The sequence below is a fragment of the Pecten maximus genome, chromosome 7 (assembly GCF_902652985.1).
Source record: "Pecten maximus chromosome 7, xPecMax1.1, whole genome shotgun sequence".
NCBI classification, from domain to species: Eukaryota; Metazoa; Mollusca; class Bivalvia; order Pectinida; family Pectinidae; genus Pecten; species Pecten maximus.
The window spans coordinates 23,160,876-23,178,058 of record NC_047021.1 but is presented as its reverse complement, the minus strand read 5'-3'; the positions used below and the strand labels follow the sequence as shown (position 1 = coordinate 23,178,058).

General features: G+C 38.8%; 1 protein-coding gene across 1 annotated transcript in view; it reads right to left on the bottom strand.

Annotated features, from left to right (window-relative positions):
* Nucleotides 1–489: 489 nt before the first annotated feature.
* Nucleotides 490–17,183, bottom strand: part of LOC117331129 (contactin-like) — a 31,717-nt gene continuing 15,023 nt past the window's right edge. The window contains exons 14-24 of the mRNA XM_033889724.1: nucleotides 15,961–16,084; nucleotides 15,321–15,491; nucleotides 12,774–12,917; nucleotides 11,097–11,191; nucleotides 10,691–10,792; nucleotides 9,537–9,684; nucleotides 9,013–9,134; nucleotides 6,385–6,574; nucleotides 5,881–5,996; nucleotides 5,287–5,464; nucleotides 490–4,182 (exon numbers count right to left, since the gene is read on the bottom strand). Of these exons, the coding sequence (XP_033745615.1) occupies nucleotides 4,058–4,182; nucleotides 5,287–5,464; nucleotides 5,881–5,996; nucleotides 6,385–6,574; nucleotides 9,013–9,134; nucleotides 9,537–9,684; nucleotides 10,691–10,792; nucleotides 11,097–11,191; nucleotides 12,774–12,917; nucleotides 15,321–15,491; nucleotides 15,961–16,084 (1,515 nt within the window). The 3' untranslated portion in view covers nucleotides 490–4,057. The remainder of the gene's footprint in view (nucleotides 4,183–5,286; nucleotides 5,465–5,880; nucleotides 5,997–6,384; nucleotides 6,575–9,012; nucleotides 9,135–9,536; nucleotides 9,685–10,690; nucleotides 10,793–11,096; nucleotides 11,192–12,773; nucleotides 12,918–15,320; nucleotides 15,492–15,960; nucleotides 16,085–17,183) is intronic.

The window sequence follows — 17,183 nt, the reverse complement described above, 5'->3', positions numbered from 1 at the left end:
TATCAAATGGAAACCAAGTTTCTATTAATAGCAACAGTGAACTTGACCTTTGATCTTTGAACATCGAAACTTAAAGCAATCCCAAGCAAGCACTTCCTATAAGAAAGCAATGCATCAAGTTTGAGTTTGATTGGCCCAAGGGATCTCAAGTTATTGCAAGCAAACCGATTTTCTATTGATAGTAGCAAGGACCTTTGCCCTTTGAACATGAAAAGCAATCCTAAGCAAGCACTTTTGGTAAGGAAGCACTGTGTGAAGTTTGAGTTTGATAGGCTGAAGGGAACTCTAGTTAATGCATGGAAACCAATTTTCTATCAATACTAACAGTGACCTTGACCTTTGACCTTTGAACCCGAAAAGCAATCCCAAGCAAGCACTTTTAGTCAGGAAGCACTGTGTGAAGTTTGAGTTTGATTGGCCGAAGGTAACTCGAGTTATTGCATGGAAACCAATTGTCTTATACATAATAGAAACAGTGACCTTGACCTTTGACCTTTGAACCTGAAAAGCAATCTCAAGCAAGCACTTTTGGTAAGGAAGCACTGTATGAAGTTTGAGTTTGATTGGCCAAAGGGAACTCAAGTTATTGGACGGAAATCATTGTGCCGCCGATGCCGACGCCGACATAGTAATACCTATATGTCACCTTTTCAAGGCGACACAAAAAGGACTTGGCAGAAACAAGTAAGTAAGTACAATGGATTGAAAGGAATCATGGACATAATTACTAAATTCTAAATGCCAGGTCAAGAGTTTGGTCAACCATGACTAGTATTTTGTAAACTTAAGAGTGGAAATTTGACAATTATAAACATTTAAAATGGTCAACACTGAATAAGATCAAAGAGGAAAAATACATCAGACCAGAGCTGATATTTGAATCTTACTGCGACTCACTGTACAGAACAGTTTAACTGCGACTCGCTGTACAGAACAGTTTAACTGCGACTCGCTGTACAGAACAGTTTAACTGCGACTCGCTGTACAGAACAGTTTAACATTCTTTAAACCCGATTGAAAATTGCTATCTGATACATTGTTCATTCTGCTGGATCAGTTTTGTTGTAAATCACTTTGAATCGCATAATTGATCAACACATTCACAACTTTGTATATAAAATGCAAGAACACAAGCAAAATAAAAGTTTGCTTTTCAGACTAATAAATACATAAGTCTATACTATTTGAAATAAAAGCTTAAACCAGCTACATGTATATACAAATGCAAAAAAAACTTAAATGCAAAAAAAAGGTACAGTAATAATATCAAATAGGAATAAATCTTATTAAATTATATAATCAAAGCAAAATATAACATAATTCATATCAGCTTAGAATGTGTAAGTATGTATCACTTCCATTTGATATAAGTTATGGCATTCATGGATGTTAATATCATACAATGAAGCTACGGACCATTGACATTGTCATTAAATGAAGATATGAATGATTACAAATAATTGTATACAAGTACAGTGACTAGGAAATATTAATCAAAAAGCGGAATTGTACTACATGTAAAAAGTAATAGATCATCTGTAAATCTCCTTTTTTCCGTTTAAATTTTTTCTTTGAAAAAGTTCAAACAAAAAGGATGTATAGCTCAAATCTTAGCAAAAACAGATCTAGAAAAACAAGATTTACCAGTCCTCCACTGGAGGTGAAATTATACGCCAATATTACACAAATGACGAGTTTGTGTAGGAACTTAATAATCTACACAATGAGAATGTCTGACAGATCAAACCACCATATTCAATAATTCAAAGATTGCATTTGTTGGTATAAATGTGAACTAATTTAGGAATACCACTAATTTAGTAGGCTATATATTGTGAGAAGTACACTGTAAGTGAACCCATGTCCAAACTAAGATGATCCCAAGCCCCATGTAAGAAGTTCCAGTGGTAAGTTGTGCAGAGATCACACCTGGATAACTTTTCTCTGAAGTATGTCAAAGGTCAAAATGTAGGTCAGCGTAACCTACATTTGATACACTAGGTGGCCCATGTCCAACCAAGTATGAAGTTCCAATGACAAGTAGTGAAGGAGTTACAGCCTGGACAAACTTTTTCTCTGAAGTACATGTAGGTAGGAGTGACCAACTTTCGATACATAATAAACTGTCTTACCTAGGAGAACCCATCCCTTATGTATGATGCTCAAGTGACAAGTGGTGTAGGAACTAGAGCCAGTACAATATAAAGTGTGGACGGACGGACAGACAAAATGATGGACAGTGTAAAACTACATCTAATAACAGGCAAACAATTCCTTTCAACACGAAGACCAAGTGACTTAAATAATATGGGACTAGAATGCCATCTCCATGAATAACAAAAGTTAAGTTAAACAGACATGGTATATTATGTTTAAGTAGTTGTACCTGTCAAAGAATATTTTACATCACAGACTAGTATTTCAGATTTTAAATGAATCTTAAATTTCTGATGTACTGGATTACTGTCAGCTTTATGACATATCACAAAGACAAGCCCCACTACCTCTTACCCTACTCCTGTTACATATTGATCCTTGTATTCTTACAACAATAATCTGTGTCAACAATAACATCATGAGGACATCTAAGACAAAAGGTACCTCAACAGTACTTAAAATATGACTAGCACCAATACTTATGGGGTGGTGAGTATTAATACTTAATGACAAACACAGAACACTAGCGGTACAAACAGGTACTCAAATTGCAAAGAACACTATATATAATGGTACACACAGGTACTCAAATGACAAAGAACACTTGTGGTACACACAGGTACTCAAATGACAAAGAACACTTGTGGTACACACAGGTACTCAAATGACAAAGAACACTTGGGGTAAAACAATTACTCAAATGACAAAGAACACTAGTGGTACACACAGGTACTCAAATGACAAAGAACACTTGTGGTAAAACAATTACTCAAATGACAAAGAACACTAGTGGTACACACAGGTACTCAAATGACAAAGAACACTTGTGGTAAAACAATTACTCAAATGACAAAGAACACTAGTGGTACACACAGGTACTCAAATGACAAAGAACACTTGTGGTAAAACAATTACTCAAATGACAAAGAACACTAGTGGTACACACAGGTACTCAAATGACAAAGAACACTTGTGGTAAAACAATTACTCAAATGACAAAGAACACTAGTGGTACACACAGGTACTCAAATGACAAAGAACACTTGTGGTAAAACAATTACTCAAATGACAAAGAACACTAGTGGTACACACAGGTACTCAAATGACAAAGAACACTTGTGGTAAAACAATTACTCAAATGACAAAGAACACTTGTGGTACACACAGGTACTCAAATGACTAAGAACACTTGTGGTAAAACAATTACTCAAATGACAAAGAACACTTGGGGTAAAACAATTACTCAAATGACAAAGAACACTTGTGGTAAAACAATTACTCAAATGACAAAGAACACTTGTGGTACGCACAGGTACTCAAATGACAAAGAACACTTGTGGTAAAACAATTACTCAAATGACAAAGAACACTAGTGGTACACACAGGTACTCAAATGACAAAGAACACTTGTGGTAAAACAATTACTCAAATGACAAAGAACACTTGTGGTACACACAGGTACTCAAATGACAAAGAACACTTGTGGTAAAACAATTACTCAAATGACAAAGAACACTAGTGGTACACACAGGTACTCAAATGACAAAGAACACTTGTGGTAAAACAATTACTCAAATGACAAAGAACACTTGGGGTAAAACAATTACTCAAATGACAAAGAACACTTGTGGTAAAACAATTACTCAAATGACTAAGAACACTAGCGATACACACAGGTACTCAAATGATAACTAGCAATACTCATTATACTCCAGGTAAAGAAGATCACTAATTAGTAACACTGATACTCAGGTAATGAAGATCACTAACTAGTAACACTGATACTATGGTGATAAAGATTACTAATTAGTAACACTGATACTATGGTGATAAAGATTACTAATTAGTAACACTGATACTATAAATGGTGATAAAGATTACTAATAAGTAGCAGTGATACTCAGTTGAAGAAGATTAATAAAGATGCTATGGTACAAATCACAGTGATCGTCATAGAAACAGAGATGCTGGAGGCAGCGGCCATGATGTCCGTGGATGTCGGGTCATAAGGTATACTGCCACCGGCTACCAAACAGAAATGAGATACATAAATAAGCTACAAAAATAAATAAATAGTTTCAGATTATGGGCTGGCACTGTAATGGGATTCATCAAAATTTCAGAATATATTTAATGGACTTCACAGAAATGATCCTACAAAAAACACTGTTAAATCACAAATTTATATCAAGTATCATTGCAAACTACATAAAAGAGGTCCAATGGACCCACCTGGTATTCACTTCTATGATGATTACCTGTATTTCAGTTAATCAAAATACACAAAAAAAAAAAAAAAAGACGACCTTTAAAAACCCATTGAATAAGCTAGAGTCAAGGGCATTTCTTTTTGCAAACTTAGTCTCAGGCATAATTACAGGAACCTACCATTCAAATATCTTCATTCTAGGCCTTTCAGTTTATCAGGAGAATTAAGTCCTTTGAGTGCTTCAAAAAATCTGACCCCTGTGACCTTGAATATTGCACTCGTGGGTCAGCATCATTTATTTTTGCAAAACTTGTTAGGTGTCATGCCAAGAACCTACCAGCCAAATATCCTCATTCTAGGTCTTTCAGTTGATCAGAAGATGTTCAATTCATTGTTTAGTTCATCAGGAAAATATTGGTTAAGGTTGAGGTCAAAATCATTTGAGGGTTTTACTAATTAATATTGAAACCCGAGACCCTGAATAAGGGTCAAAGTCATTTATGTTACTTTTTGCAAAAAATTGTCGAGTGTAACCCAACCAGCCATATAACTTGATTCTAGTCTTTTAGTTAATCAGAAGTCGTTTGAATCTTTTTACAAATTTGATCTCTGTGACCTTGAATATGGGTCAAGGTCATTTACTTTGGCAAAGTTTGTTAGGCTCCATCCCAGGAACATATACAAGTCAAATATCATGATTCTTGGCCTTTTGGCTTTTGAGAAGTTGTTTAAATGAAAAAGCTCATGACGGATGGATGACAGACCAACAAAGGATAGACGGACAGATGACGGACGCCATGCAATGGTATCAAAATGAATTCCTTATATTTGAATATATATTTTGATTCTAAGAGCCAGACTGGAGAGATGTGTATGTGGTAGTTACACTATACTACCTGAAAAATACATGCATTACCTACCCATTGTGAAAAGTGTAGCTGGTGAAGACATTTTCCCATCACCACCTTGACTGTACCCCAACACCCTGAGTTTGTAGACGATTCCTTTCCTTAGGCCATAAATGATACCTACATTGGCCTTTTCAACATCCAAAGTTTTAGCCTGACGAATGTTCTCCGACGATTCCCAATACTTTATCTGTTCAATATCAAAATATCAATTACAATAATGTACTTTACTGTGCTTTAATTTTGAGAGAAAAAAATTAAAGAAGACTTTTTCAAACATCATATTTAACTTAATTTTGCTGTGAGCTATATCACTCATTTACCGACTCTCAAGGAAGCAGTGCATTGCAGGATTTATATTTCATAAATCATACACTAGGATATGGTGCGAGGACACAGTGGTCCTCTAGAGAGGTAAGCTTACATCATACACATGAAGTTGGCTATTTTGTTCAGGAAAGGACAAGAATATATTTCTTAGTTTCATTCTCCTTGAGTACTGAATCACCTTAGGCAAGTTAGTATATTCTGAAACACAACCATGATTACTCAAAACAAATATGTAATCATGGATCATTTTGTATGACACCACCTACAAAATTATACCTTGTAGCCCCTTAGGGGTTCCTCCTCCACCTGGGTAGATATCCCTCTGAAGGTCACCTTAGCCGACTCTGTCCCGTGGGAGTGGACATGGACCTCTGTTGGGTACAGCATGGGGCCTGAAACAAAACATTCAAATACAGATCAAGTTTACTTGAAAAGTGCAAAAATTGGAAGCATTAACCATTTTCATTAGCCACTAAAAATGCACTGGAGAAACATTTAACATAAAAAATGTCCTCAGTTTATATTTTCATGGACTTGTGCACATGTGTTACTATGACCTTATATCACCAGCCTAGTTAATTTACGTTCTTTTTGACCTTGACCTTGAGGGCAGAATTTGGTGTACAATGGCACAAACTATAATCAGGAAAAGAGTCACCTGTCTATAAACCGTACACAAAGTTTATATAATTTCAGCAGTTTCAATATAACATGTATATAACAAAAGTTCTTTGAAAAATCCCCAGTGTGTGTATTAGTTCAAACTAAAGATCGACATACGGTATCTGTCAGTCTCCTGTGGGTACTTCTCACTCTTCTGACCATTGCCTGCAGTGTTAAACACCTGTACGTTGAAATAGTACCAGGTGTCTGGCAGGAGACCAATGATGACAGCGTGGTCAATGTCTCCATAGAAAATGGCCTGTATAGCATGCATCTCGTCTCCCCCTTCTCTTAGCCAGTAGTTTACCTATAACAGATCAGGTACAATTGTAGTGTAACTCTCGGGCAGTAATTTACCTGTAACAGATCAGGTACAACTGTAGTGTAACTCTCGGGCAGTAATTTACCTGTAACAGATCAGGTACAACTGTAGTGTAACTCTCGGGCAGTAGTTTACCTGTAACAGATCAGGTACAACTGTAGTGTAACTCTCGGGCAGTAATTTACCTGTAACAGATCAGGTACAACTGTAGTGTAACTCTCGGGCAGTAGTTTACCTGTAACAGATCAGGTACAACTGTAGTGTAACTCTCGGGCAGTAGTTTACCTGTAACAGATCAGGTACAACTGTAGTGTAACTCTCGGGCAGTAGTTTACCTGTAACAGATCAGGTGTAACTCTCCGGGCAGTAGTTTACCTGTAACAGATCAGGTGTAACTCTCGGGCAGTAGTTTACCTGTAACAGATCAGGTGTAACTGTAGTGTAACTCTCGGGCAGTAGTTTACCTGTAACAGATCAGGTACAACTGTAGTGTAACTCTCGGGCAGTAGTTTACCTGTAACAGATCAGGTACAACTGTAGTGTAACTCTCGGGCAGTAGTTTACCTGTAACAGATCAGGTACAACTGTAATGTAACTCTCGGGCAGTAGTTTACCTGTAACAGATCAGGTGTAACTGTAGTGTAACTCTCGGGCAGTAGTTTACCTGTAACAGATCAGGTACAACTGTAATGTAACTCTCGGGCAGTAGTTTACCTGTAACAGATCAGGTGTAACTCTCGGGCAGTAGTTTACCTGTAACAGATCAGGTACAACTGTAGTGTAACTCTCAGGCAGTAGTTTACCTGTAACAGATCAGGTGTAACTCTCGGGCAGTAGTTTACCTGTAACAGATCAGGTACAACTGTAGTGTAACTCTCGGGCAGTAGTTTACCTGTAATAGATCAGGTGTAACTCTCGGGCAGTAGTTTACCTGTAACAGATCAGGTACAACTGTAGTGTAAGTCTCGGGCAGTAGTTTACCTGTAACAGATCAGGTGTAACTCTCGGGCAGTAGTTTACCTGTAACAGATCAGGTACAATTGTAGTGTAAGTCTCGGGCAGTAGTTTACCTGTAACAGATCAGGTACAACTGTAGTGTAACTCTCGGGCAGTAATTTACCTATAACAGATCAGGTACAACTGTAGTGTAACTCTCGGGCAGTAGTTTACCTGTAACAGATCAGGTACAACTGTAGTGTAACTATTGGGCAGTAGTTTACCTGTAACAGATCAGGTACAACTGTAGTGTAACTCTCGGGCAGTAGTTTACCTGTAACAGATCAGGTACAATTGTAGTGTAACTCTCGGGCAGTAGTTTACCTGTAACAGATCAGGTACAACTGTAGTGTAACTCTTGGGCAGTAGTTTACCTGTAACAGATCAGGTACAACTGTAGTGTAACTCTCGGGCAGTAGTTTACCTGTAACAGATCAGGTACAACTGTAGTGTAACTCTCGGGCAGTAGTTTACCTGTAACAGATCAGGTACAACTGTAGTGTAACTCTCGGGCAGTAGTTTACCTGTAACAGATCAGGTACAACTGTAGTGTAACTCTCGGGCAGTAGTTTACCTGTAACAGATCAGGTACAACTGTAGTGTAACTCTCGGGCAGTAGTTTACCTGTAACAGATCAGGTACAACTGTAGTGTAACTCTCGGGCAGTAGTTTACCTGTAACAGATCAGGTACAACTGTAGTGTAACTCTCGGGCAGTAGTTTACCTGTAACAGATCAGGTACAACTGTAGTGTAAGTCTGGGGCAGTAGTTTACCTGTAACAGATCAGGTACAACTGTAGTGTAACTCTCAGGCAGTAATTTATCCGTAACAGATTAGGTACAAGTTATAACTGTAGTGTTACTCTCGGGCAGTAATTTATCTGTACCATATTTCCTGCGTATTGCCCGCTCCGGTAGATAGCCGGCACAACCAGAAATAAATGTTTTATAAATTGAAACTGGTAGTTGGGCCTCAGTAAATATGGACAGATTTCCCTGCATTACAACAACAGAGACGGCCTTTTATGCTCAGGACGGTGTTTTTGACCTAATTGCCTTACCTTGTAACCACAGAGACAATCATGCTTGCTCAGGTCGGTGTTTTTGACCTGATTTCCTTACCTTGTAACCACAAAGACAATCTTGCTTGCTCAGGACGGTGTTTTTGACCTGATTTCCTTACCTTGTAACCACAGAGACAATCTTGCTTGCTCAGGACGGTGTTTTTGACCAGATTTCCTTACCTTGTAACCACGGAGACGGCCTTTCATGCTCTGGATGGTGTTTTTGACCTGATTTCCTTACCTTGTAACCACGGAGACGGCCTTTCATGCTCTGGATGGTGTTTTTGACCAGATTGCCTTACCTTGTAACCACGGAGACGGCCTTTCATGCTCTGGACGGTGTTTTTGACCAGATTTCCTTACCTTGTAACCACGGAGACGGCCTTTCATGCTCTGGATGGTGTTTTTGACTGGCGTCCAGTGGACACTGATAGCTGTACTATTGTAACTGTTGGCAAACACCTTTGTGGGGGCGCTGACTGGTACTGCAAGGAGAGGTCAAATCATTTTTCTTAACAACGAAAGACAGTAATTAACTGACTAAATCCAACAATCTTTAATCTTAATTACTACACTTGTGTATTGACAATTAAAGAGCGGAAAACAGATTTCAAAGTTACTGGGGAATTCCTCAATATTAATACATGTCAAAGATTATTTGAAGATATTCTTTTGTCTATTTTAACAAAACATTTAAGTAAATTTTGCTATTTATTGTATGTTTATTTTTTAAGAGTTTCCTGAAAAAATTATAACCATCCAAAGGATGATGCAATTGAGGCTGTAATGTATGTAATTGATGCAAGGTTTCAATATGTGTAATTGTTGCAAGGCTGCAATATGTGTTATATGAATAGACGTGCAAATTTAAGCATTCTGTGACTTACATCCCTCAGCCGAGTAGACAAATGAGGTGAGTGAGGCTTTTCCATCCCCAAACATGTTGAATGGTGTCACACGTACTTCATACTCTACGTAGTTTAAATCTGCTCCAACTGAGGTCGAGTATTCACTTTTGTTGCCATAAACATGTGCCTGTGATTCAGAACACAATTTTTACATGTCAAATAACATGTAACATCAGGCCCTGTACAAATACTGAAAGTTGTATAGATCTGCATGTAACACTTCAATCTGATGCAGGTTTTGCACAAAATCAATTGATATATATTTTGTAAGCTAGATTTTACTCTGTTATTCAGATACTACTACTACAGAAGGCTTTACCTGAGCCCATACAGAGCGTTACTACAGAAGGCTTTACCAGACCCCATACAGAGCATTACCACTGAAGGCTTTACCTGAGCCCATACAGAGCATTACCACTGAAGACTTTACCTGAGCCCATACAGAGCATTACCACTGAAGACTTTACCTGAGCCCATACAGAGCGTTACCACTGAAAGCTTTACCTGAGCCCATACAGAGCATTACCACAGAAGGCTTTACCCGAGTCCATACAGAGCATTACCACAGAAGGCTTTACCTGAGCCCATACAAAGTGTTACCACAGAAGGCTTTACCTGAACCCATACAGAGCATTACCACTGAAGGCTTTACCTGAACCCATACAGAGCATTACCACAGAAGGCTTTACCTGAGCCCACACAGAGCATTACCACTAAAGGCTTTACCTGAGCCCATACAGAGCGTTACCACTGAAAGCTTTACCTGAGCCCATACAGAGCATTACCACTGAAGGCTTTACCTGAGCCCATACAAAGCGTTACCACTGAAGGCTTTACCTGAGACCATACAGAGCGTCATCACTGAAGACTCTACCTTAGCCCATACGGAGCATTACCACAGAAGGCTTTACCTGAGCCCATACAGAGCATTACCACTGAAGGCTTTACCTGAGCCCATACAGAGCATTACCACTGAAGGCTTTACCTGAGCCCATACAGAGCGTTACCACTGAAAGCTTTACCTGAGCCCACACAGAGCATTACCACTAAAGGCTTTACCTGAGCCCATACAGAGCGTTACCACTGAAGGCTTTACCTGAGCCCATACAGAGCGTTACCACTGAAAGCTTTACCTGAGCCCATACAGAGCGTGAGGTACCAATATCTATTTGTCGTAGTTTCCACTCCACCAGGTATCCTATCCCCCAGCCGTACTGGTCCTCAGGAGACAGGGGCTACCATACAAATATCACAATGTTATTTACATGAAAAACTGACATGAAAAACTGACAATCACCAATTATTACTATAGTCTGCTGAATATATATAAGTCTTTAATAACTGTGTGTTGCAACCAAATATGTACACTGTTGGATCTGGCTGAGGTTATTCAGGAACCAAGTATGCTGCTTTGTGTTAATGTTATGTTCACTGTTCTTTAGTCTGAGGGGAATGCATTTGAATACTGATTCCACAAATGATAAAATCGCACTTCAAACTTGATACTAAGTAACTATGGTTACTGCGTTAGATACCTACCTTCCAGGTAATTCTAAGCTCTCCCACTTTACCCCCACCACCTCCAACCTTCTCTGGGGGTACCTCAGGGGGAGCTCCAGGTACTGTCTTATAATCTGAAGAAAAAGTGATGTATCATGAGACCATCATAAGTGCTACCAATAAACAAGAGGCCCATGGGGCCTGTATCGCTCACCTGGTTGGATTAGACCAATTGTCAAAATAATGTTCAATTCGTTTTATTTGTAAATCTCAACAATACTATATATGGTTATAGTGTGGGGAGCCCAACTACTTTAAAGAAATAATGAAGTCCAGACTCTTTTTTAGAACATGCATTCATCACTTTATGACTAGTAGAGATTTAGATGAATTACAATTATTTCCCCTATTGGGCCCCGCCCCTTTGGCCCTTTGGGGGTCAGAGTCACCATTTATGCAAAATCTGTTCTCCTTCCCCAAGGATGTTTCTGACCAAATTGGGTTCAAATCCATTAATAACTTTATGACTAGTAGCAATTTAAAGAATAACCTCTATTTCTCCTATTGGGCCCCGCCCATTTGGCCCCTCGGGGTCAGAGTCACCATTTATTCAAAATCTGTTTCCCTTCCCCCAAGGATGTTTCTGACCAAACTGGGTTCAAATCCATTCATAACTTTATGACTAGTAGCAATTTAAAGAATTACCTCTATTTCCCCTATTGGGCCCCGCCCATTTGGCCCCTCGGGGGTCAGAGTCACCATTTATTCAAAATCTGTTCCCCTTCCCCCAAGGATGTTTCTGACCAAATTGGGTTCAAATCCATTCATAACTTTATGACTAGTAGCAATTTAAAGAATTACCTCTATTTCCCCTATTGGGCCCCGCCCATTTGGCCCCTCTGAGGTCAGTCACCATTTATACAAAATCTGATCCCCTTCCGCCAAGGTTGTTTCTGACCAAATTTAGTAAAAATCCAATAAGAGCTTTTTGACTAGTAGCGATTTGAAGCAAATGTTGACGGACGAACGACGGACGGACGCCGCGCCATGACATAAGCTCACCTGGACCTTCGGTCCAGGTGAGCTTGTTTGCTTTTGGTTTGTTTTTGTTTAACGTCCTTTTAACATCCAGGGTCATTTAAGGACGTGCCAGGTTTTAGAGGTGGAGGAAAGCCGGAGTACCCGGAGAAAAACCACCGGCCTACGGTCAGTACCTGGCAACTAAGGTGAGCTAAAAACATGGAAGAGGATATTTGACCTGACAAATATCTCACCCTATGGAGACTGATTGTATGTAGACAGGTGATATCTCGCCTGTATGGAGACTGGTTGTATGTAGACAGGTGATATCTCACCTGTATGGAGACTGATTGTATGTAGACATGTGATATCTCACCTGTATGGAGACTGATTGTATGTAGACAGGTGATATCTCACCTGTATGGAGACTGATTGTATGTAGACAGGTGATATCTCACCTGTATGGAGACTGATTGTCTGTAGACAGGTGATACCTCACCCGTATGGAGACTTATCGTATGTAAGCAGCTGATATCTCACCTTTATCAAGATGAGTGATATCTTATCTGTGATACTGTATGGACACCGATGATATCTCACTGTACAATGGATATATCTCCGCAGTACGTAGATTGGAGATATCTCACCTGTATGGAGACCAATATCTCATCTATATGGAAACTGATGATATCTTACCTGTAGGCAGACTAGGAGTACCAAAGCCATACTGGTTGACAGCAAGGACCCTAAACCTGTAGGCCACACCTGGTTTGAGGTTATACACCAGAGCAGATCGCTTGTTGGAGTTTCCAACTACTACGGCACTGGGCTGGGACACATCTGGCAAAAGTAATACAGTAACATCTCACTCATGTTTGACAGTATACTAACAACTGCATCAAATACATTTGGTTATACAGTTTTTCATAATGATATTAGCAAAACAAAATTTGGAGGCATATTTGTATTTCATTGTATTTATACCTGAACTCTTTAAGAATATTCCAAATGCTACAATAAGACTACCATATTGTAATTCTCACATACATAATTTTTATTCTAAGTAGAGAAGTTGGTATATATTTCAGACTTTACATCATCTGGAGGTAACATGTTTATTGGTTTACTCTTACTCTTTGTCTGTAAAAACTTGGATAAGTTACTGTCAAAACTTACTCCCAGTAGGTGTCAACGGGACAAGTTACGGTATTCTCAATACCTACTCATTGTTTATAGGTGCCACTCATATGAGTTACTCTGATCTCCACACTTACTCAATGTCTGTAGATGCCACTCTTATGAGTTACTCTCAACACTTACTCAATGTCTGTAAGTGCCACTCATATGAGTTACTCTCCACACTTACTCAATGTCTGCAGATGCCACTCATATGAGTTACTCTCAACACTTACTTGTCTATAGGTGCCACTCATATGAGTTACTCTCCACACTTACTCAATGTCTGCAGATGCCACTCATATGAGTTACTCTCAACACTTACTCGTTGTCTATAGGTGCCACTCATATGAGTTACTCTCAACACTTACTCAATGTCTGTAGATGCCACTCGTATGAGTTACTCTCAACACTTACTCAATGTCTGTAGGTGCCACTCATATGAGTTACTCTCCACACTAACTCAATGTCTGTAGGTGCCTCTCATATGAGTTACTCTCCACACTTACTCAATGTCTGCAGATGCCACTCATATGAGTTACTCTCCACACTTACTCAATGTCTGTAGATGCCACTCATATGAGCTACTCTAAACACTTACTTGTTGTCTATAGGTGCCACTCATATGAGTTACTCTCAACACTTACTCATTGTCTGTAGATGCCACTCATATGAGTTACTCTCAACACTTACTTGTTGTCTATAGGTGCCACTCATATGAGTTACTCTAAACACTTACTCAATGTCTGTAGATGCCACTCTTATGAGTTACTCTAAACACTTACTCAATGTATGTAGGTGCCACTCATATGAGTTACTCTCCACACTTACTCAATGTCTGTAGATGTCACTCATATGAGTTACTCTCAACACTTACTCGTTGTCTATAGGTGCCACTCATATGAGTTACTCTCAACACTTACTCATTGTAGGTGCCACTCATATGAGTTACTCTAAAAACTTACTCAATGTCTGTAGATGCCATTCATATGAGTTACTCTCAACATTTACTCATTGTATATAGGTGGCACTCATATGAGTTACTCTGAACACTTACTCATTGTCTGTAGGCGCCACTCATATGAGTTACTTTTAAGACTTACTCATTGTCTATAGGTACCACTCATATGAGTTACTTTAAACACTTACTCATTGTTTGTAGATGCCACTCATATGAGTTACTCTCAACACTTACTCAATGTCTGTAGATGCCACTCTTATGAGTTACTCTCAACACTTACTCAATGTCTGTAGGTGCCACTCATATGAGTTACTCTCCACACTTACTCAATGTCTGTAGATGCCACTCTTATGAGTTACTCTCAACACTTACTCAATGTCTGCAGATGCCACTCATATGAGTTACTCTCAACACTTACTCGTTGTCTATAGGTGCCACTCATATGAGTTACTCTCAACACTTACTCAAGGTCTGTAGATGCCAATCTTATGAGTTACTCTAATCACTCACTCAATGTCTGTAGTTGCCACTCATATGAGTTACTCTCAACACTTACTCGATGTCTGTAGATGCCACTCTTATGAGTTACTCTCAACACTTACTCAATGTCTGTAGGTGCCACTCATATGAGCTACTCTAAACACTTACTCAATGTCTGTAGATGCCACTCATATGAGTTACTCTCAACACTTACTCAATGTCTAGATGCCACTCATACGAGTTACTCTAAAAACTTACTCAATGTCTGTAGATGCCATTCATATGAGTTACTCTCAACATTTACTCATTGTATATAGGTGGCACTCATATGAGTTACTCTCAATAATTACTCATTGTTTTTAGGTGGCACTCATATGAGTTACTCTCAACACTTACTCATTGTCTGTAGGTGCCACTCATATGAGTTACTCTAAACACTTACTCAATGTCTGTATGTGCCACTCATATGAGTTACTCTAAACACTTACTCAATGTGTGTAGATGCCACTCATATGAGTAATTCTAAACACTTACTCAATGTCTGTATATGCCACTCTTATGAATTACTCAAAACACTTACTCAATGTCTGTAGATGCCACTCATATGAGTTACTGTCAACACTTACTCATGGTCTGTAGGTGCCACTTAGATGAGTAATTAGTCTGGGACTCAATCATGTAGAAGGTGATGGGGCCGCCATTGGTCTTCCCATCGGACCATTTGATCCTGACCGTGCGAGGGTTGGGCGGGGGACTCGCTATATCATTGTACACTCCTGCTGGTTCTCCTGGTGGACCTGGATACAGATAACGGTAAATATAAATTACTTACATGGTTTCTGTCATCTTAAATGATTTTCATTATAACAAATTTATTTCTGTGTTGAGTAAAGCAAATATATATAGCATTCAATGTACCATATACCACAGCAATACTTTTGGGATTTCATCAGAGTAGCAAGGTTGAGATTTTAATCATGATTGACATGCAAGTTTTCATAATCAGACCAGTCTTGTTTATTTAGATATATCTGTATAACAGTTCAGTAATAAAGATGTCAAGATAAGGCCGATCTAAAGTGCAATACCACTGAAATGTCATTATATTGACAGATATATTACTACATCAGTCACATTACACTGACAACAAAATCTTGGTCCACAGTAGTCTTAGCTATGCACATGTACTCCCCCTGGTGGAGATTGAGGTTAAGTTTGGTTTAATATTAAGTACTGATTCAGAAAGTAAAATAGAAAATTATTCACCGAGTACTGTTAATTTGTTGGAGGCAAAATCTTGGTCCACAGTAGTCTTAGCTATGCATGTGTACTCCCCCTGGTGACGAAACTGGGCACTACGGATGTACAGACCTCCTTTTCCATTACTACCCTACAAAACAAACATGCCATGATCCTATTATTATATCTTAATGTGTGTAACAGTGTCTGTGATTAGTTGAAACTCATCATATGAATGAGATATAAATCATAGTATATCCCTCTTGTGAGGGAAATAAAATTTCATATATCACTGGGGGCACGTGCTCCAATGGTGACCCTCAAATTCTGCACAGACCAAAGTCACTGGTACTTTGGTTAAGTTGAAATATGGTAGACCTTACTTCTTTAGCAACTGGCCGGCTAATTTATTATCCAAACTTTTTGTGCCAACTGCAAGCCTTTCAAAAATTTCTTGCCGTGTTGAACCTCTAATATCGTTGGAATAAATGAACCTGTGTCAATCCAGAAACTTTTAGTACCAAAAAACATACAGAATTCAGAAGGAAAAAATAGTGAAAACATTACCATAACCACATAAAATATGACAGTTCAGCGGACTCAACTTTACTACAAACAGAGGTTAGATAGTCCTTGACAACTCGACTTTACCAGGAACAGAGGTGTGATAGTCCTGAAAATCTGACTACCAGGAACAGAGGTGTGATAGTCCTGAACATTTGACTACCAGGAACAGAGGTGTGATAGTCCTGAACATTTGACTACCAGGAACAGAGGTGTGATAGTCCTGAAAATTTGACTACCAGGAACAGAGGTGTGATAGTCCTGAAAATTTGACTACCAGGAACAGAAGTGTGATAGTCCTGAAAATGACTACCAGGAACAGAAGTGTGATAGTCCTGAACATTTGACTTTACCAGGAACAGAGGTGTGATAGTCCTGAAAATTTGACTTTACTAGGAACAGAGGTGTGATAGTCCTGAAAATCTGACTACCAGGAACAGAGGTGTGACAGTCCTGAAAATCTGACTACCAGGAACAGAGGTGTGATTCTTGTAGTGAGACTCATTAAAGCTTAAACATTACCGGTACATTCTGAGCATTTTCGTTTATTCATTTAACAAGAAATCAAATGTAAGATCCTTTTCTTTTATTTTTTTTTATTTTTCAAATTACCAGATATACAATCAAATACTATACAAAAGCATCTTTGTGATCTTCGGAGATCATTAATTTTCTATCATGCCTTT